General features: G+C 39.1%; 1 protein-coding gene across 1 annotated transcript; it reads left to right on the top strand.

Moving 5' to 3' along the window:
• Positions 1-822: 822 nt before the first annotated feature.
• ogfrl1 (opioid growth factor receptor-like 1) lies at positions 823-18,868 on the top strand. The gene is made up of 7 exons (XM_061745379.1): positions 823-1,076; positions 3,472-3,558; positions 3,716-3,794; positions 4,175-4,253; positions 4,338-4,404; positions 10,594-10,739; positions 12,864-18,868. Exons 1-7 carry the CDS (start codon positions 912-914, stop codon positions 13,366-13,368), a joined length of 1,128 nt encoding a protein of 375 aa, XP_061601363.1. The 5' UTR covers positions 823-911; the 3' UTR covers positions 13,369-18,868.
• The last annotated feature ends 2,353 nt before the right edge of the window (positions 18,869-21,221 follow it).

Here is a 21,221-nt window from a genome sequence, read left to right as displayed (position 1 = left end):
TTCGATTTTTTTCTCGACATTTCAACTTTTTTCTCGAAGTGCCCAATAAAAAAAAAATCTTATTATAATATTTTTTCTCCTGCCTGTCCCTAATACTCTTCCGTAGGTATTGGTTGCCAAATTACGACGGAGTATTAGGGCATAACTAAGACAAAAAAAAAAAGGGAAATTACGAGAATAAAGTCGTAAAATTACGAGAATAAAGTCGTAATATTACGAGAATAAAATTGTAAAATTACGAGAATAAAGTCATAGCCTAATGTTGCAAGAATAAAGTCGTAATATTATGAGAATAAAGTCGTAATATTACGAGAATAAAGTCGTAACATTACGAGAATAAAGTCGTAATATTACGAGAATAAAGTCGTAAAATTACAAGATTAAAGTCATATTGTTGCGAGAATAAATTCGTAATAGTACGACTTTATTCCCGTAACATTAGGCTATGACTTTATTCTCGTAATTTTACGTGATTTCCATTTTTTTTTTTGTCTTAGTTTGGCCCTAATACTACGTCATACCAAATACCATAAAAATACACTGAAATTCCACTGAAATTTTATGGAATGTTTGTTTGGTTCTCAGAAAAAAAAAAAATAAATAGGTCAAATGGAAATAGGTCAGATAGAACATCAATGGAAAGAGGGGGATTGGTTCTCCGGCAAAACAGAAATGGAAATTCTAAATAAATTAATAAATACAAATAAAAGACAGATGGGGGTTCTGCTGCTGAGCGTCAGCTGAGAGTTGGATTATTATGGTCTGTCCCTTTAAGACTCTCTTCCACCCCTCATACATCTCTCTCATCATCACCGGAGCTGGAATTTCCCTGTTTTCTGCCATTTAAAGCTCCGCATTAAAGCCCCGACCCTGAGAGGATGTAGGTGTTCTCGGACCCGGAGCCGCGGCTGATGGGGAACCTGGTGGGCAGCTGGCGCCTCAGGGAGCCGAGCAGCGTGCAGGACTGCGACTCCACCTGGGGATCCGACTCGGAGGACGAGCCGGCCGAGGAGGAGCCCGGCAGCCCGTCGGAGGGAGAGCGGGGCCCGGCCTGGGCCGGGGAGGGAGACCCGCAGGTAGGGCCGGTTCTCCGGGGGGGCCCGGGGGGGCCGGGGGGGTCACAGCGGGGTTATCCGGAACCAGCCGGTACCACATTACAGCTGAGATACCACTGGTTCCTGTAACCTTACAATATATGCAAATATTCCCTTTTTAAAGTATAAACCTGAGTTTTTTTTATACCTGAACTCTGAATTATGATTATTTATGTTGTTTTATTCTGTTTTCAAGAATATAATTAATATTTCAAATGTATTTTTTGTGACCATTTTATTTACAACCTAAATTGGTTTTGTCGGTTTCTTTAGCATCTTTTCATTTTCTGTTTTCAGAGCTATCATTATTATTATCATCATTATTATTACTATTACTATCATTACAGTTATTACAGCTATTATTATTATTATTATTAATATTATTATTATTTTGTGTAACCTCATGATACTTAATTTGTTCTTAAAAGATGGGCAAGATAAGCTTTATGCTTCAAGCCCAGACCTTTTCGGTCAAAATAATCACAATGTTGACCAGGGAAAACCCTGTGTTATCTTGCTTGTTGATTTTTATGCTTGCATTTGACCGAAATAAAGATTACCTAACTAACAAACTAACTAACTAACTAACATTTTTCTAAAGTTAAAAGTTTTAAGACTATTGTTTAGATTTTTTTAAATTAAAATCAAAGCATGAGGAATTTTAAAGGCACACTATGTAATATTACCACCATAAACCACTGGTTTCTGTAACCTTACAATATATGCAAATATGCCCTTTTTAAACTATAAATCTGATCTGAGATTATTTATGTTGTTTTATTCTGTTTTCAAGAACAGAATAAATAAAAACCGTTATATTTCAAATACATTTTTTGTGAAAGACATTTAGTATAGTTAGTATAGTTAATATTTATTTCGGTCAATCACAAACATAAAAATCAACAAACAAGATAACACAGGTATCTCCCTGGTCAACGTTGTGATTATTTTGACCGAAAAGGTCTGGGCTTGAAGCATAAAACTTATCTTGCCCACCTTTTAACAGAATAGAATATGCAAAAAGAACAAATTAAGTATCATGAGGTTACACAAAATAATAATAATAATAATAGTAATAATAATAATAATAATAACAATAATGACGATGATGATAATAATAATAGTAATAATAGTAATAATAGGTTAAATAACTGTAATAATAGTAATAGTAATAATAATGATAATAATAGTAATAACAATAATAATAATAATAGCTTAAATAACTGTAATATTAGTAATAGTAATAATAATGATAATAATAATATTGATAGCTCTGAAAACAGAAAGTGAAAAGATGCTAAGGAAACCCACAAAACCAATTTAAGTTGTCATTTTATCTCATGCATGTGATTTCTCCAAAGTTAAACTAGTTTGAAGACGATTGTTAAGATTTAAAAAAATTAAAATCAAAGCATGATGAATTTAAAGGCACGGTATGTAATATTACCACCATCGACCACAAAGGGGGTTAGTTTATTATAAATATGAATGAATGAATGAATGAATTTATGGTATTTATTTATTTCGAACATGTAAAAAAAATAAACAGTAACATCTTCATATGCGCATAGGTTCGAAAAAGGAGTAGGAAGAAGTATACACCTTTTCCCAGTTCCTACCCCCTTATAACTCTATGAATTTACATTATTGCTATTATTATATCTACACAATATCCATATAAATATGGTCTATATAAATACTACGTAAACATGCCTATTACTACATAATTATCCATATAAGTATATAGAAAATATAAATATTACATAAATATTATATCAATATATAGAAAATACAAATATTATATAAATCTATATAAATATACACTATAAAAACTACATAAATATCCCTATAAATATATATATGCTACATACATACATAAAAATATATAACATATATTACATAATTATAAGTATCCCTCTCAACATATAATATATACTACATAAATATCCACATAAATATCTAAACATATCTTAAGCAAGTATAATATACCATTTTTCCCTATTTTATTTGTTTATCACACTCCTCGTTAACCCATTTCCTCTTCCATATACCTGTTTACCAGTGTCAATATAGCTGACAACAGTCCACACTTCTGTCACGCTAATATATATATATAAAAGTCCACTGGTGTGAGTCTGAAGTCGTCCACAGGTAATGATCTTTTCAATCGATGACATCATCCTCCAATCATTCTGATCAGAACTGTCAATCCAGCCTTGTTTCTGACGTTTGAAACGGTTGATGTCGGAGTTAAAACCAGGACCCCAGGGTGACTGGTGGGGGCTCTCGGACCTGGATCCGTATGGATCATATTTCATAACCAGATCCAGATTCAGAGTCTTCTTCTCCTCACTTGTCTCTCTTTTCTCTCCGTCAGCTGACTGACTCCCCGGAGTTGGCGCCGAAGATGAAGAGGAGTTTCTACGCCGCCAGAGACCTTTACAAGTACCGGCACAGCTACCCGGTACACACACACACACACACGCACACGCACGCACGCACGCACGCACGCACGCACGCACGCACGCACGCACGCACGCACGCACGCACGCACGCACGCACGCACACACACACACTCAGGGTTCGTGACCTCTGACCTCTGCCACTTCCTGTCCCTCCAGAACTACAGGAAGTCCCGGCAGCCCAACGAGTACCGGAACCTGCGGTTCTACATGAACAAGATCCCGCTGGTGCCGGACGGTACGACACCCCGAACTGCACACTCGGAGATACACACTCGCAGCTAAACACTCGGACCCGGACCCACACACTCTGAAATACACACTCGGACCCACACACTCTGAAATACACACTCGGACCCACACACTCTGAAATACACACTCGGACCCACACACTCGGACTCGGACAGCTGTCAATCAAATGGCCACGCCTCCTATTATGAATAAATTGATTAATTTTATTATTATTTTATTAATTTTGATCAACTTTATTTTTAATCAGGCTGCAAATATGTTTTATCAAAAACTTCTTAAAAACAGGTTTTTCTTTTGAAGCTAATCAGAACATTAAAGATAATTTGTGGTGTTAATAATTAATAATTAATTAATTTAATATCTCAGGTATCTACGTGGAGGAGATTCTCACCAAGTGGCGCGGCGACTACGACAAGCTGGAGCACAACCACACCTACATCCAGTGGTGAGTGGCTCCGGACCCCCGTGGGGGGGGGGGGTGTTTGGTAACGATGCTAACGTGCTAACGTGGTTCTCTGCTCCTCGCCAGGCTATTCCCCCTCAGAGAACAAGGGCTCAACTTCTACGCACACGAACTGACTCAGGACGAGATCAAGGTGAGTCTTCGTTGCTGCACAACCTAAGGAAGCCGGATGCCTGCCATTCATTGTCTATGAAAGCTCGATGCAGGAGGTGTCCATAGCGTTAATTTGAAGTTGAGAGAATCTCAACTTTATGCAAATGAGCAGCAGTGACGCCGAGGCAGCGTCCAATCACAGACCGGGATTCCCAAAGCAAGAAGCCTCAATGCAGATTGTACTTTCATGTACACACAAACATACACTCATTCACATGCACACATGAGCATAGCTGTGCACTAACAAACTTACCGTATTTTCTGGACTATAAGCCGCTACTCTTTTCATAGGTTTTCAACCGTGCGGCTTATACAAAGGTGCGGCTATTCTGTGGATTTTTCTTCCACCGCTCGGGGCGTTCTAACCGGAATTAGAATCAAAACTAAGACAAAATAAATGCAAAGAAGAATACACTACTTCTTCTTTAGCATATAGAAGTAGGTAGAAGCAGATTTCAAACAGATAAATAGATAAATAAATACTGGTTATTTTCTCTTGGTTCTGTCCAGCTTTAATCAGCAAAGTTGCTGCCGTGTTAAAAGACACTGTTAGGAAAGGATCTTTTTAGGTACAAACATGTACATCATTTACAGTTCAAAATCGTTCTGTACATGTAATAAATATCTAATAATTTAACAACATAAATATCTGCAGCTTGCATATATTTTTTTTTAACTAGAGCGGATGCGGCTTGTATGCAGGTGCGGCTTATAGTCCAGAAAATATAAATTTTTTGATTTGATTTTTGATTTGATTTATTCACTTACACACATGTGAATTGGTCTCCTGGAGAAGCTATCAAAAGCTTATGGTAGGAGCCAATGAACATACATACAGTAGGCAGGAATATACACTTGCACTTAATACACACATAACACAACAAAACAATATGCACATTTACTAGACTACCACTTACATGCAACATATCACATTACAAACACTTAACATGAAACATTTTGTGATCCCGGAGTGTACGTTTATATATATGAGCTTAATAATTGATTCTTTAATTGCCGTTTGAATATGGAGATGGACTGTGACTTTTTAAGGTTGTCATTCAGCTCATTCCAAATCTGTGGTCCCCGACACACAACACTCATACTTGTTCCCACAAGTTTACGTTTTTTCCCTATAATGAGGTGTTTGTGTCTAGTTTTGTGGGTGTGCTGGGGAACAGAGATTGGGATGAGTTGAGTTAGTCTGGGATTCAAACCTGAGACCACCTGATATATCGTACATGCATTATGGAAGTAGTTGTATTCTTTGAGTCGAAGAATACCATAGTGGGCAAACAGATGTCGAGTAGGTGAGTTAAATTCAGTCCAAGAGATGGCACGGATAATTTTTTTCTGTAAAACTTCTAATTTTTTTAGATGACTGGGATAAGTATTACACCAAATAATATTGCAGTAATTTAAATGAGGTTCAAACAAAGTTTTGTAAAGAGTGAGAAGGGCAGAGCGTGGAAGCAGGTGTCTCAGTTTGAAAAACAGACCGACATATTTAGATAATTTTTCCACAAGGTGATCTATATGACCTTTAAAATTTAGACAGTCATCAATGAGGACCCCAAGGAACTTTGTAGAGTTTACTCTCTTTATTTCTTCATCATTTATTACGATACTACATATTTACATATTTATTCGTTTTTTATTGAAACAAAATAATATATAATTTGTTTTCTTAATATTAAGAGAGAGTTTATTTACTTTAAACCAAATGTCCACTTTAGAGAGCTCACCATTAAGGAGATCTTGGAGTTCATGAATGTCATTATGCGATACAAAAAGGTTTGTATCATCAGCAAAAATGATTTTTTGGAAGACGTTTGAGCAGTTGACCAGATCATTTGTATAAATAATAAAGAGTAAGGGCCCCAAAATAGAACCCTGAGGAACCCCATATTTGATATGTCTATATTGAGATTTGTTGTCATGGATATGTACATATTGCTGTCTCTGTGAAAGGTAACTAGTGAACCATTTAAGAGCTGTGCCTCTGATCCCATAGTGGGTCAATTTGTTTAACAGTATGTTATGATCAATGGTATCAAAGGCCTTTGAGAGGTCCAGAAACACACCAACGCCATATTCACCTTTATCTAGTGCATCGTTTACCCTTTCAAGGAGATCAAGTACAGCCATACAGGTAGTGCTTTTTTTTCTGAATCCATACTGAGATGGTGTAATTATATTTAATTTATTAAGATAGTCATTCAGTCTATTATAAACAACTCTCTCCAGTATTTTGGAGAATGTTGGTAGAATTGATATGGGGCGATAATTTTCTCTGTCATTTTTGTCACCAGATTTATATACGGGAATGATTTTAGCTATTTTGGTCATTATGGGAACAATACCTGTAGATAGGGAGAGATTGAGACAGTGGGCTAGAGGCTCGACAATTATATTTGCAATAGATATTAGGATTTTACTATTAATCTCATCCTCACCTGCCGAATTGGAGCTTTTCATAGCCATTATAATGTTTAAGACTTCATTTTTATCCGTTGGTTTCAGAAAAAAAGAATTTATATAATTATCTGTCAAGTATTGCTTAAATGACATTCCCTGAGGTTGACTAATCTTCCCCGAAAGGGTTTCCCCTATAGAAACAAAATAACTATTAAATTCATTAGCAAGATTTGTGCAGTTATTATTAGCAGAATCAGGAAGCACGGTGTGTTTCTGACCCCTATTCAGGACATTGTTTAGCACCTGCCAAGATTTTTTTGAATTACCCTTGGATAGTTGTAGGAGTTCACAATAATAATTAGCTTTACTTTTCCTTATTATTTGTGTAAGTTTATTTCTATAAATGGTATAATTATTTTTATTTTCTATACTTGAATTTTTCAGATATCTTCTATATAGTTTGTTTTTATACTTAATGGAATTAAATATTCCCTTTGTTAACCAGGGTTTTGAGTCCGTCCTCCTGTGAGTGACAGTCTTTTCAGGAATAGTATTTTGCATAGAATCAGTTACTTCATGAACCAGGCTGTCATACGCAGTGTTCGGATCGTTGCAGAGATAAACAATGTCCCAATCTTTGGCCTGAAGACTAGTATTTAACTTCTGTAAAGTTCTCTCATTTAGTACTCTGATTTTTACAGGGTGATGTGAAGGCAGACAATTTGGAGCAGGGTTGAAAAACAGTATAATTGGAAGATGGTCGGAAATATCAGAAAAAAGCACTCCTGATTCAAGTTTGGTATTTCGAATGTTTGTGATGATATTATCAATGATTGTCCTAGATGAGTGGGTTACTCGAGTGAAAATGTTAATAGTGGGAAAAAAAGCAGATGAATGTAAGCTATTTATGAAGTCATTTTTGATTGAATCATCCCGGGAGATGTCAATATTGAAATCTCCGAGAAGGATGCAGTCATTATTGGTTTTATTTATGAGCATTAAAAGTTCTTCCAATTTTGAATTAAAAATGGTTAAATTAGTATCGGGGGGGCGGTATATCACTCCAACAATAAGATTTCTGCTTGTTATATTATTTATCTCAATAAAGAGGGAATCGGTAAGATCATCATTAAGGACAAGGTCCTCACGAACATTTGCATGCATGCTGGAATGAACATAGAGACAAACACCTCCACCTAATCTATCTAGTCTATTTTTATGATATAGTGAATAGCCCTCAATATTTAAGGTGTCCATATATGATTTATCATTAAGCCAGGTCTCACTACAGCCAATTATGTTGAAACAACAGCCTGTGCTTGAAATCAGAGTTTCTAATTCATCATGGTGTTTGTTCAAACTTCTTATATTTAAGTGTAAAGCTGAAAATTTGTTAGTATCATTTAGACATTTTAGTTGCTCTGGAGCATAGTTCATACAGGTTACATTCTCACTTATATCAATACAGTGACGCACAGCATCTCCTTCAGAGTTTAAATCGTCAAAGCCCATGTGATGATATAGATGAGCTGTAGGTAACTGGGATCACACAACCATACACAGACAAACATACACACAATAACAGAGCCAGACTTATCCACACATACCCAGACCTAGACAGACACACACAAACACACCCAGACATAGACAAATACACACAGACACACACAGACACACGCAGGTATTCTGATACCATTATAATAGGATGTCAGTCCCACAACCTATGAAAAAAATGTGGTCCATATATGAACAAACATAGGAAACAAGGGATATTCCCTGGGTAATTTTAATTTTTTAATAATTTCATTAACACAAAGTAAAAGTAGAGGGGGATCCCTTGGTCAAGGTGCGAGAATAAAAGAAATTCAGATCAAATTATAGTTCGGTTCGCACACTTAGAAAGTTCATAACGATATCCAGAGCCATCAAATTCTAACTAAATTAGCCATCAGTAACTCAGGTGGTTAACGTATTGTCTCAGTTTCGAGAGGTGGGTTTCCATTTCAATGTTAATGTATGGATATTGTCTTAATGTATTTTTCAGCCTCTTCGACCGAGGTGAGGTGCATCTTACCTCCCTCCTTGGTCTTGATGGTGAGTCTCGCAGGAAACAGCAGGGCTGGCTTCAGGCCAAGTTTGTATAGCTCCGACATGACTTTGCTGTAAAGTTTACGTTCATCCAGTATTTCTTTCGGGTAATCCTCATAGATGACAATGGGATGGTCTTGGTACTTGAGCTGCCCTCTTTTGATCCGTGCTGCCCTGATTATCTTCTCCTTGGTCTGGAAGCTATGCAGCCGGATCAGGACCGGCCTGGGTTTCCCACCTGGTGGAGGTTTGGCTCTCAGGGTGCGGTGGCATCTGTCACACTCCGGGGGGGCATCGAGGATCTCACCGAAGAGTTTCTCCAGCATCTTGGGGAAGAAGAGTGGGTCGGAGCCCTCCGCGGATTCAGGCAGGCCCACGATTTTGATGTTGTTACGTCTGCTGTAAGCCTCCATGGATATAGATTTTGTTGTCAGTCTAGCGTTGGACTCAGTTAACCTGGCACAGGTTTCAGTTAGTTTAGCACAGGTAACTTCCAGTGCCTGAATGCGGGTATCCTGTGAGTTTGCGCTGTCCTCGAGATCTTTTATTTTTATTGAGTGATCATCTGCCGTGGCTTGTAGGCGATCAATTTTATTTTCAATCTTCGCCATGGATGCACGGAACTCGGCGGTAATAGCCAGCCTGTTTTCCTCTAGAAGGCTTGCTATTGACGCAAGCGTTAGGGCACCGCTGTGTTCAACAGGTGGCTCCCCCTGATCTTGTTTGCTTCTCAACATCCGTGACATATTAAAACAGATTGCCACAAACAGTAGTGAAACCGCCCGGTAGTTTACCGTGTTTTAATTTGTAGTATTTTTTAGTTGCGCTCTGGTAACATCAGTTTGTTGTAGGTAGGTTGCTGGGAGCGAGACAGCGGTGCGCGCTACATGCTGCGTTCCGGATCAGCTGTCTGCTGTCAGCTGATCAATCACCCGTCAGACCATCATAAAATCATAAAATCATAAAATAATATTTTATGATTTAATTAATCTATTTTATCCGGCAAAATGACATTTTTGCCGATTTGACTGCCGTTTTTACCTGAACTAAATGTTTTCACTTGAACTAAATGGTTTTACCTGAACTGCTCATGGGAAACACGTAACTGATGGTTGAAGACCTGTACGGTCTGAACTATTTTATTTGCTACATCGATCTAACACAAAATATGTATATGTAGGCTATACACACTATTTTCCCTCTAGTTCTGCAGCGTAGCTTGAAAGCCCCGCCCACTACAAGCGGCACAATGCAGGCGATTTTTGACGCTTTCGGTGTGAATCCACAGTAAGTCGTTCCCTCTTGGCATTGTGTTATTCACGCACCTGAAAACCCCCGACCGGTTCGCGCCTGAACACCTGCTGATGATCAGCAGAGCCTGCCTGCAACGTACCATCTTATGGGGTACTTGGGATTGCCCATGTGATTTTTTGGTCTTTTTTTTTTCATTTTTTTCTCCCCCTTTTGTTCCATTTTTCTGAAATAGTCGATAGCACAATGAAAACAGTGAAACACCTGAACACTGAGGTTGTGTTCTGACTGTAACAGATCACTAAGTAGACCTCCCGTGGGAGTGGGAAAGCCCTGCTGACGTCAAAAGTACCTGCTTGGGAGTTTTTTTTTTCATTATTTTTTATGTAAATTAAGCTAAATTAAATGTTTGCAGGAATTCCAAAGCACTCGAGAGGCCAAGCGGAGGTTCCTGGCCGCCTACTCCCTCATGTTGGACTTCTACGGGGTCCGGCTGCTGGACAAGAGCGGAAACGTGGCCCGAGCCTCCAACTGGAAGGAGCGTTTCCAGCACCTTAATGAGTGAGTCTTTGGGGCAGAAATGGCAGGATTTGGGATGAAACTCACGATTTTGCAGTGTTTAAAGCGTTGAGCCTTTTAAACGCTCGTCTGTGAGCAGCAGACAGTTAAAGGCTCGTTTAGAGGGAGATCTTTTCTTTTTTGTGCATATTTAGGTTCTTTAAAGCTTCTGGCTGTTTTTGTACCGAACGTAATCTCGGTATAACCTCCTCTCCTCACGCACCTCCCCTCATCTTCTGCGTGTGATGCTCATCGTTTTGAATCTTTTTTTGAATCATCGCATGAATCTTTTTACTTCCAACAAGCAGCTACGTAAAGTAAAAGTAAAGTACAGTAAAGCCACATTAAACCTGGACTGGTAAGGCAAGGCAAGTTTATTTGTACAGCACAATTCAACACAAGGTAATTCAAAGTGCTTTACATCAACATTAAAAGCGGGAAGACACAATTAAACAGTAAATACCAAATAAAATGAAATAAAAGTACGCTTCAGTAAACAGTAATGTGTTGACCTATGGAAGCAATTCTGGACTTTTCTTAGAAATTCTTAGAAAAAATTATTTTTGATTTTTGGGATATTTTTTTACTCAAAAATAAATTAATAATAACTATATATATATATATATATATATATATATATATATATATATATATATATATATATATATATATATATATATATATATTTATATATATATATAAATATTTATATATATATATATATATATATATATATATATATATATATATATATATATATATATATATGTATATATATATATATATATATATATATATATATATATATATATATATATATATACACATAGGGCCTGATTTACTAAGATCCTAAATAAAGAGTACTAAATTGCGTGTGCACTGAAAAAGTTTGCACGTGCTGTTGTTGTGTGTTTTGCGGGTGATCAACTAAGAATGCTTGCGCAATTGATAACAGGCGCAAACCGCAGTATTTAAATGAGGTGTTGCGTGTCTTACGGTTTGCGCCATGGAGAGTCTGGATGGAAGCAGGAGAAGCAAGATAGTCGCAAGCACAAAATGAAATTTGACGAGTTGGAGTTAGAGATATTAGTGGAAGAGGCAAATAAACACATTCATGAACTACAGCAAAGAAATTTAAACATTACCAAAAGAAACGCAATATGGGAGAAAATCTGCAATAGAATAATTGCAGTTGGTAAAACAAAAAGAACGGCAGATGAGGTTAAAAGAAGGTGGCAAGATATAAGGCGAAGAGCTAAAGAAAAAGTGGCCTTTAATAAAAATTGTGCAACCATTTTTAAAATAGCATGCAGCAGAATAAAGACTCTCTCTCTGCGTATTCTTTGATTTTGGCGATGTCGCCTCCTTACCACAATAACAGCAGCCATCGGTGCATAATGCTGGGCAGATTAGCACCTTCCTTTCGAACGTATTAAATACAGACGCAATCACAATCCCCGCAATAACTTTCAGGCTTGGTAAATCTCATTGCGTGTGGTAAATGAACCTATTTGCATTTTCCCCTCCCAGTATTTAGTGCTTTCTGGCGGGTACGCCCCATATTGATTATTCATCAGGGCAAAAGTACTAAATGAACAGCGTGTGCTATTTTGCTCATTTGAGAGACGCAGTCCTCTTTGCACGCTGTTAGTAGATCAGCTTGCACATTGGTTTGCGGGTGCTGTCAAGTTTGCACACGTTTTTACGCACGCAAACCTTTAGTAAATCAGGCCCATACTGTACTATACAGTATTTATTCAGTATACATGTGTGTGTATATATATATGTATTGTGTATATATATATATACATAAATACATACACAGTATATATGTTTATATATATGTGCCCTTCATTCACTCTGGCCTGAAAATATCTCAACTTAATTTGAAATTTTTAAGTTTAAAAAGCCAAATTTTTTAAATTTTACATCAACTTCATACCAGATTTATCCAAATTCAATTTAATTCAGTTCAATTTAATTTTGTATGTATATATATTTATTACGTTACAACAGAAGTGCTCTCCAGGATCTTTGCAGAGACCCAGAACACAGAACACGACCCCTGAGCAATTATTTGGAATCAGCAGTGGGATAATGGTCGTTACTTTTCTCTGCCGTTCCCAGATCGCACCACAACTACCTGCGGATCACGCGGATCCTGAAGTCTCTGGGCGAGCTGGGCTACGAGGCCTTCAAGGCGCCGCTGGTGCGGCTCTTCCTGGAGGAGTCCCTGTGCGCCGGGACGCTCCCCAACATGCAGCACAGCGTCCTGGAGTACTTCGTCTACACCGTCCGCCTGCCGGCCACCCGCCGCCGCCTGCTGCGCTTCGCCCGCCAGCACTACCGGCCGGCCCACGCCTTCCTCTGGGGCCCGCCGCCCAGGAAACGGGCCGGTGGCGCCGCTGGCGGCGGTGGCACCGGCGCCGGGAGCAGCGGGATCCGGGCTCCCGCCCCGACGCCCGAGCCGCCGCGCAGGGCCGACGACAGCAGGATCATCCTGTCTTCCCACGACACCGTCATGTGCCAGGACCCAGACCTCGGGTCGGGCTCGGCCCGGCTGAAGGGAGCGCTGATGCTGGTCGGGGGCCGAGGAGAGCGGGTCGAGTACGACGAGAGCTTTCCCATTTAGGGAAGTTGTTGGTTTTTCACCAGTCAGTGACTACGTTTACATGCAGTCAATAACCCTGACCGGAATATTAGCAATAACCCGGTTTTGTACGGCCATGTAAACACCAATAACCCCTTTGAATAACCGGAATTTGCTCATATTCCGGTTTTTAAAAACCCCAATATGACCCCTGGGTTACTCCTTTTCTAACCCAAATATTTGGTCATGTAAACGCCTAACGGGATATCCCCATCAAACGGAACAGGAGTTTGTTTTCTGCGCATGTTCTTTCGCAAGGAATCTTGGTCTTTTGAGTCCAGGAAGTTCTTATAAACACGGAGAAACACAAGACCAGGAGGAAACTAATTCTTCATAAATGTAATGAAGGATATGAACATTTTGGCATTTGTAGACGGTAGAAAGTACCGGGATAGAAGATTTACAAGAACGTGAGCCAAAAGTTGCGCAAAGCAGGATTTGTATGAACACCAGACCAGATCAAGCACCACTGGAAGACGCTGAAAAAGGAGAACTTCAGGGACAAGAAACAAAACGGTACCAGTGGGTCCGATTATCCGCCGTGCTGCTGTTATTGTTGTTGTTTTGGATTTGGATACAGGAAGGAGAAGCGGAAATGAAGGGAATTGCATCATGATGTTCTCCGTGCATCGCTGGTTTGATCCAGATATCCCAAATGATTAATCACCATGTAAACAGGGATAACCCTGTTCGCTCACGCATGGAAAAGGAATATTCCCAATGTTTCAGTAACTGGAATATTAGCAATAACCCGAATTTTGACTGCATGTAAACGTAGTCAATTTAATTGTCCAGGAGAAACTCCCAGAACCTTCCAGAAGGAGACACATCTGGACTGTTTTACACAAGAATTAGTTCCAGTTAAGGGCTTATCTTACACTTCCTGCAGGACACAAGTGACCAGAACCGGACGCGAGTCTCCACCCGAGGGTCCGAGTCCGAGCTGAACCGTCCTCCACCTCCTACACCTCTGAACCTGGACGGGAGGTTGCAGGACCGGGTCCAGCCGGGCCGACCCGTCCAGAGAACATGGAGCTGTGTCACGCCATGTTGCATGCTGGGACGGGTCCTCTAAGAAATACCACACAATGTCCAAGTGAGGCGGGAAACTTCCCTCTGGGAACATGAAATCACGAGTTCAATTCAATTCAATTCAATTCAATTCAATTCAATTCAATTCAATTCAATTCAATTCAATTCAATTCAATTCAATTCAATTCAATTCAATTCAATTCAATTCAATTCAATTATATTCAATTCAATTCAATTCAATTCACTTTATTTATGCCCTAGAGCAGGGGTGTCAAATGTGCGGCCCGAGAGAGATTTCAATGCGGCCCGCGAGAAGTTTCCAACGCAAAAAAACGAAATGTTAATTTACTAAAAAGGAAGGCATAAATAATTGCCATGATTCGCAGCATATCCGATAATATATTTCTTCTACAAATCCGTCGTTATTCCACAAATAGAGCAGTTTTCGACATTTTAAAAATTTTCTAGAATGCATTTGCCGATTTTATTTCTTTGTAGACGGCCGTTTATTTTTATTAACTGACTACTATTCTATATTTTCGCAGGAATAATATCACTGCTAAAAAAGATGATAGAAGATATTTATTCTGAGAATTTCAGTTTTGAATACGGGGATAGTGACAAAGTAAAACAGTTAAAAGAGAAGTGCTGACTTTTTCGGCACACTGGCGTAAATATCTGCGCCAATTTTTAAAAATAAATATACTTAATTGTACTGGAAAAATCTCTAAATCACAAAGAAACATTCTCGGATGTAATAAGAAAGTTTTGCTTTTCATCAAATTTCCTATAAAAAAGCGAAATATAAAAAAAACATACTTGTTTCTGTTTATCTTTGTAAAATGAAATTAAAAGTATCTTACATAATTTGAAAAAAAAACGAGAAATTTCAAGAAAAGATCCTGAAGAAATATATTTTACATAATTAGAGTGTAAACAAAGTGCACATTTCCTTTAAAATTAACTAAACTGATATTGGATTAGATAACAATAGTAAAAAAAAAAAATTAGAAAAAAAAAAAAAGTTTGCACCGTTTTTGTTATTTTGAGCATGCAAATCCAGCCCGCCAAGCAAAATGAGTTTGACACCCCTGCCCTAGAGGCAATTTAAAAGGCATGACAGCAGCTTAAGGACATACAAACAAACACAGATATTCAACATTTAAAATACGTGTGTTTTAAAGTGCACTTAGCTTTCTGGGGTCTAAAGGTTAAGATGAGTAAAAAAGAAACAATAAATAGATTAGATTAAGATGCTGAGTTTAGGAGCTGGACAGCTCTAGGGACGAAGGATGACTTCCTCCTCTGCGCCAATAACATACAGAATTCAGCAGCTGCTGCTGTTATAAAACCACTTCCAGACAATTGTGATTTCAACGTCCGTCCGTCAAGTCCCTCGCAGACGGACTCTGATCAGAACCCCCTGGGATCTGATCTGATGTTGTTTAGCACTCAGGACTTCTCTCTGAACTCGGTGGCGTCCGGTTATCCGGGGGACGTCCCAACCATCCCAGGCGTGACACCAGCTTCACATTCTCTGCAGACGTCGTCGGGAGCGACGCTGATCAGGAACAAACGAGGAGGGGGAGGAGTCAGCAATACTTAACGCAGGTTTTAACCGAAAATCTTCGTTCTCTTGCGTTAACTGACGCACAACTAAACACCGACTCTGCGACGTCTCCCGTCTCCAGAGGCTGAAGGTAGCTAACTTCTTCCGAAAATTGTACAAAAATAAAGAGCAAAAAAGTGACTTTCTAGAAACGTTGAAGAACAATAACTTTACTGGTAACCGTGGTGACGGCGATGTTACTAAAAACGGAGGAACAGCGTTTCCACACGTGCTCAGTTTTACTCGTTAGAGCAGGTTAATACGGTCATCTGTTAGCAAACCAGTGAACGTCCGGCGTCCGGGTTGTGGTTTATTTAGCCGTCTGCAAAGTTCGGTGCTCTCACGCCGTCGGCCGTGATCGTCCTTCGCCATCCGTACGCGCTTCTGTTCCCTCGCTAACGGCTCGTTTCATGAACCCGCCCTTCGAATATTCATCGTAGCCTCCAGCTGAAGTTCCGGATACCAGACAGCGGTAGTTTGGACTGGGGACGAATGATCCTGATACATGTAGCCGGTTCAGCAGTGCCTTAATTCTGCAGTTCATATAAGAGCCACCAGGAGGCGACACCTGTTTAGAGCAGACTGCTGCTCGCTGAATAAATGCGTCGGCGGTCGGAGGATCCCAATGTCCGTTTTAACACCGATAGCAGGAATATCTCACGAGCGAGCCGAACCGAAGTCAAAAAGTTCATGCCATGTCGTCGTCTTTACACTGTCCAGATGTTGAAGCCATTACTCTCGGCGCGTGGCCTCTCCGTTTCCTCGGGCTTCCTCTCGTTATCGTCACCTCATCAATCCATCGGCTTCCGCTGCACAAAAGCTTCAAGGAGAAGTCGTCCGGGCTCCTAGCCGCTGCTTCCTTTTTACCGGACCTGACGCCGCGTCGCCTCACCGCACACGTGCATTATTTCAGAACAATAACAATAAAGTCTGATATACGGTGCATTTAAAATACTAACGCAAAAATCTGGATTCGGTCCTGCAGGGTGAACGTAGCGAGATGCGAGGAAACGACTAACCACGTCCGTAAATGTTCGTTACACCGTTAGGACGGTTTTTGAGCTAAAAATATAACGGCTTCTTTCGTAATTGTAACGTTGCTAAAATAAGACGGAACTGCTGCAAACGGTAAAACCAGTCGGCGGCGCTCCGGTTGAAACTCCGGAGCTCAGAACTTCCGATTAGAGGCGGAACGCACTCTCGTTTTTTGTACGATAGTTTTGCTGATGTAAACAAAGCTACTGTAGCTAGTTAGTTTTAGCAGCGATGCTAATGAGGCTAATAGTGATTAGCAGGTTTATTATTACATATAGGACTGTCTCAGAAAATTTGAATATTGTGATTAAGTCCTTTATTTTCTGTAATGCAAAAATGTCATACATTCTGGATTCATTACAAATCAACTGAAATATTGCAAGCCTTTTATTATTTTAATATTGCTGATCATGGCTTACAGCTTAAGAAAACTCAAATATCCTATCTCAAAAAATTTGAATATTCTGGGAATCTTAATCTTAAACTCTAAGCCATAATCAGCAATATTAAAATAATAAAAGGCTTGCAATATTTCAGTTGATTTGTAATGAATCCAGAATGTATGACATTTTTGTTTTTTTAATTGCATTACAGAAAATAAAGAACTTTATCACAATATTCTGTCCTGTATTCTTTAAAATCGCTCCGAAGAAAATGATGTACTGAGTCATCACGCTAGATTTTCTATGCCAGAAAAAAACTTTACCATGTTTATGTTATACTTTATGAAGCGATACCGATCCCGACCACATGGGGGCAGCAGATCACATGACACAAAAATATGAGCCCATTTTCTGATTTTGTAACGTCACTTGGTCCCACTAGATCACTAGAAATTCACTTCTATTCACCACACTGAGCCATGCGCCCCCTTGTGGTCGGGGATGATATTGCTGCATAGCCTAGTTATGAAAAAACAAAAAAATGCAATAGATTAAAACAAGTGCAGCAGAAAGTCTCGTTAACGTAGCGCCGACAGTGAAAAGCTCGTTTTACGTAAATAAAACCAGGAGGGGGATTTTGAGCGACGTCTTCCTGCGTGAAGCTTCTCTGATGTGAAATATGTAATAATATAGTTTTCAGCCATATTTTAGCCTGTAAGTTTAAAACTTAAAATATTCAGTATCTTAAAAAGCACATAAGTGGTCCTGCTCACATTAATAAATAACTGTAGTGACTCTTTTTAACTTTAAAGCCTCTGAGTTGTTTGTCCGGTTTAGTTGGACCTTTCAGGTGGATTGTAATATAACACGGGCTCGAGTGTGTGTGTGTGTGTGTGTGTGTGTGTGTGTGTGTGTGTGTGTGTGTGTGTGTGTGTGTGTGTGTGTCAGGTATTCTTAAGTGCCTCTTTTGTATGTTTTATTTTTATCTGTATGCTGTAATGTCTTTACTAACTCACTTCTTCAACATCCGGTTTTTTGTACAGCATTTTGATATTTGAGTTATTATTTGCGTTATGTTCATGTACGATTATCGATGTGGAGGAGGGAGGGGTGGATCCTCGGTGATACTTGAAATTATTTGTATCATTAAATCAAATGTGATTATTTCAGTGATTATTATTATTATTATTATTATTATTATTATTATTATTATTATTATTATTATTATTATTATTATTATTATTATTATTTTTGCTTGTTTTTCTTGTATCCAAGTCGCTGTTACTGGATGTTGCCCTGAAATGTGAACTTTTGCCACATTTTCTGTATAAAACTTGGGGATGTGAATAAGTACTGGTCATCTTATGTGTTGAGGTTCTTCCAGATGTTCTGTACACGAATGCTGATTAAAGTTATTGAACACGACGACCGACTTTTATTCTTAAATAAACCAGTTGGTGGAAGTAAATCTTTAAACCTGCCTCCTATGAAGTATCGTAGACCAAGTGTTTATGCAGCCTAGGAACTAAGTTGTAATGTTTGGTTTGTTTGGACTTTTTAGTTAAAATTAGGGATGGGAATTGATTTTGACGATTCCAATTCCATTTTCGATTCTGCTTAACGATTCGGTTCTTAATCGATTCCCTCATCGATTCTCATTTGGGAAAAAGGAAAACAATGAGGCAGCCAAGGACATGCTAACGTTGTTGCTGCTGCTGGGTTGAGAGTTACTGATGTTGGTCTGGAGCGGATTGAAAACGCGACATTCATTGATTGTTATTGCATGCTGTGTGCACTAATGTTTTTGCATGTTGGTAGTATTTCCTCCCTTTGATGAAATATTGACTTTGCAAGTATGGCTAGTTATCTATTTTACTGAAATGTTACTGGACTGTCGAGCATTTGATAACTTGGGCGCCATGTTTACTATTGACTGCTGATTTAAGCACATTGCCACGCAACGTACGTGATGACATCATTCATCATTCATTCCCTCTTGAATCAAAAAGCGAATCGTTTGCAAAATGTGCAAATGAAACACTGGGAACTGGTTCTGAACAAGAACCGGTTCTCGATTCCCATCCCTAGTTAAATGATATGGAGCAACGTTTTTATGTATAATTTGGGGAGTGGATTTTTGATTGACAGCCTCACAGCCAGCCGTCATCAATGTTAGCGAAAAGAAAAGAGAATAAAGAGCTAACAGAGAGGAGATATTCATGAGTTTGGTTCTGACTCGACCACATGTGCTGCATGCAGTGACTCGACCTTGAACACTTAGGCTGATCACACAGCCTGATGCTGTCGCAGCGACCTTCAAGAGCAGCCTCCGGCCCACCTGCCGGGGTTGGAGCCAGTGGGGCGTCGCACCGACGCCAGGACGAGGACCTGCCTGGAGGTAGAGACTCAGCTCCAGCGTGGTTGGACCTGACTGAGGTGCTGCAGCTGCACTGAAGTGTCACGGAAATGTGATGTGAGATAATATTCAGATCAGAAGTGTGAACCAGCACACAGACTTCTATCCAGCAGCTACACCCTAGTGCCCACGAGTAGGACCTGCAGGGGGACGTGGAGGTCTGTGGTCATTCGTCTCTCACACACACACACACACACACACACACACACACACACACACACACACACACACACACACACACACACACACACACACACACACACACACACACACACACACACACACACACACACACACACACACCTGACATCTGACCTGACATCTAGTGCAGTTTGACAGATAATTGAGATTGTCTGCAGCGCCCTCCGGTGGTTGGAAAATACACTTACAAGACCAAGTCTGCAGAAACGTTCATCTGACATCCATCCCTCATCCATCCATCCATCATTATTACCATATACCATTATCCATATATATATATATATATACATATATATACACATATACATATATATACACATATACATACATATATACATATATACAGCAAACAAAAGAATGAGGTATAGAACACTTATACCTAGAAACAGCCAGGGGGAGCTAATTAGACACATGCGTGCAAAATATTACATATAGAAATAGTTATCAGGGCCCTTTTGTTATTAGAGTCTGCTATTGATTTAACATATAGTTTCACTTCCTTAAGAAAGTGAAGAAAATATTGTGCTTTATTAATACATTGACATTTATTTAAACTTTATTTATTTATATAGCATGGAGATAAAATGCAACACAAAGTGCTTTACATTAAAAAGAGAAAAGAAACAATCTCCCTTGACCCCCCCACTCCCCTCATTCACACACACACACACACACACCCACACACACACACACACACACACACACACACACACACACACACACACACACACACACACACACACACACACACACACACACCTGACATCTGACCTGACATCTAGTGCATTTTGACAGATAATTGAGTTTGTCTGCAGCGCCCTCCTGTTTGTGATTGCTCTGCTACGGGTTCTGTGCAGTTGTCTGTTTATATTTTATGAGTCTGTTTTAATTATTTTATTGACTGTATTTGTTGTTGTACGGCGACCTTGAGTGCCATGAAAAGCGCCCTATAAATAAAATGTATTATTATTATTATTATTATTATTATTATTATTATTATTATTATTATTATTATTATTATTATTATTTAAAAAAAAAAGGATTCTATCTAAGTACTATAATTTTTTTAAATTTGTTAAACTGCAAACGACAAATTCAGGAACAAAAAAGATCGTCTAATAAACACTATTGTGTGAATGGGTAGATTTGTTTATATTTG

Source organism: Cololabis saira, chromosome 17 (assembly GCF_033807715.1).
Source record: "Cololabis saira isolate AMF1-May2022 chromosome 17, fColSai1.1, whole genome shotgun sequence".
NCBI lineage: Eukaryota > Metazoa > Chordata > Actinopteri > Beloniformes > Belonidae > Cololabis > Cololabis saira.
Note: the sequence above shows the minus strand (reverse complement) of the source record. Positions and strands in the feature narration are given on the sequence as shown.

Coding starts and splice junctions, on each gene's coding strand:
- ogfrl1 (XM_061745379.1), top strand. CDS start 912: ATGGGGAACCTGGTGGGCAGCTGGCGCCTCAGGGAGCCGAGCAGCGTG. Junction 4,254..4,337: donor AACCACACCTACATCCAGTG/GTGAGTGGCTCC, acceptor GCTCCTCGCCAG/GCTATTCCCCCTCAGAGAAC. Junction 4,405..10,593: donor TGACTCAGGACGAGATCAAG/GTGAGTCTTCGT, acceptor AAATGTTTGCAG/GAATTCCAAAGCACTCGAGA.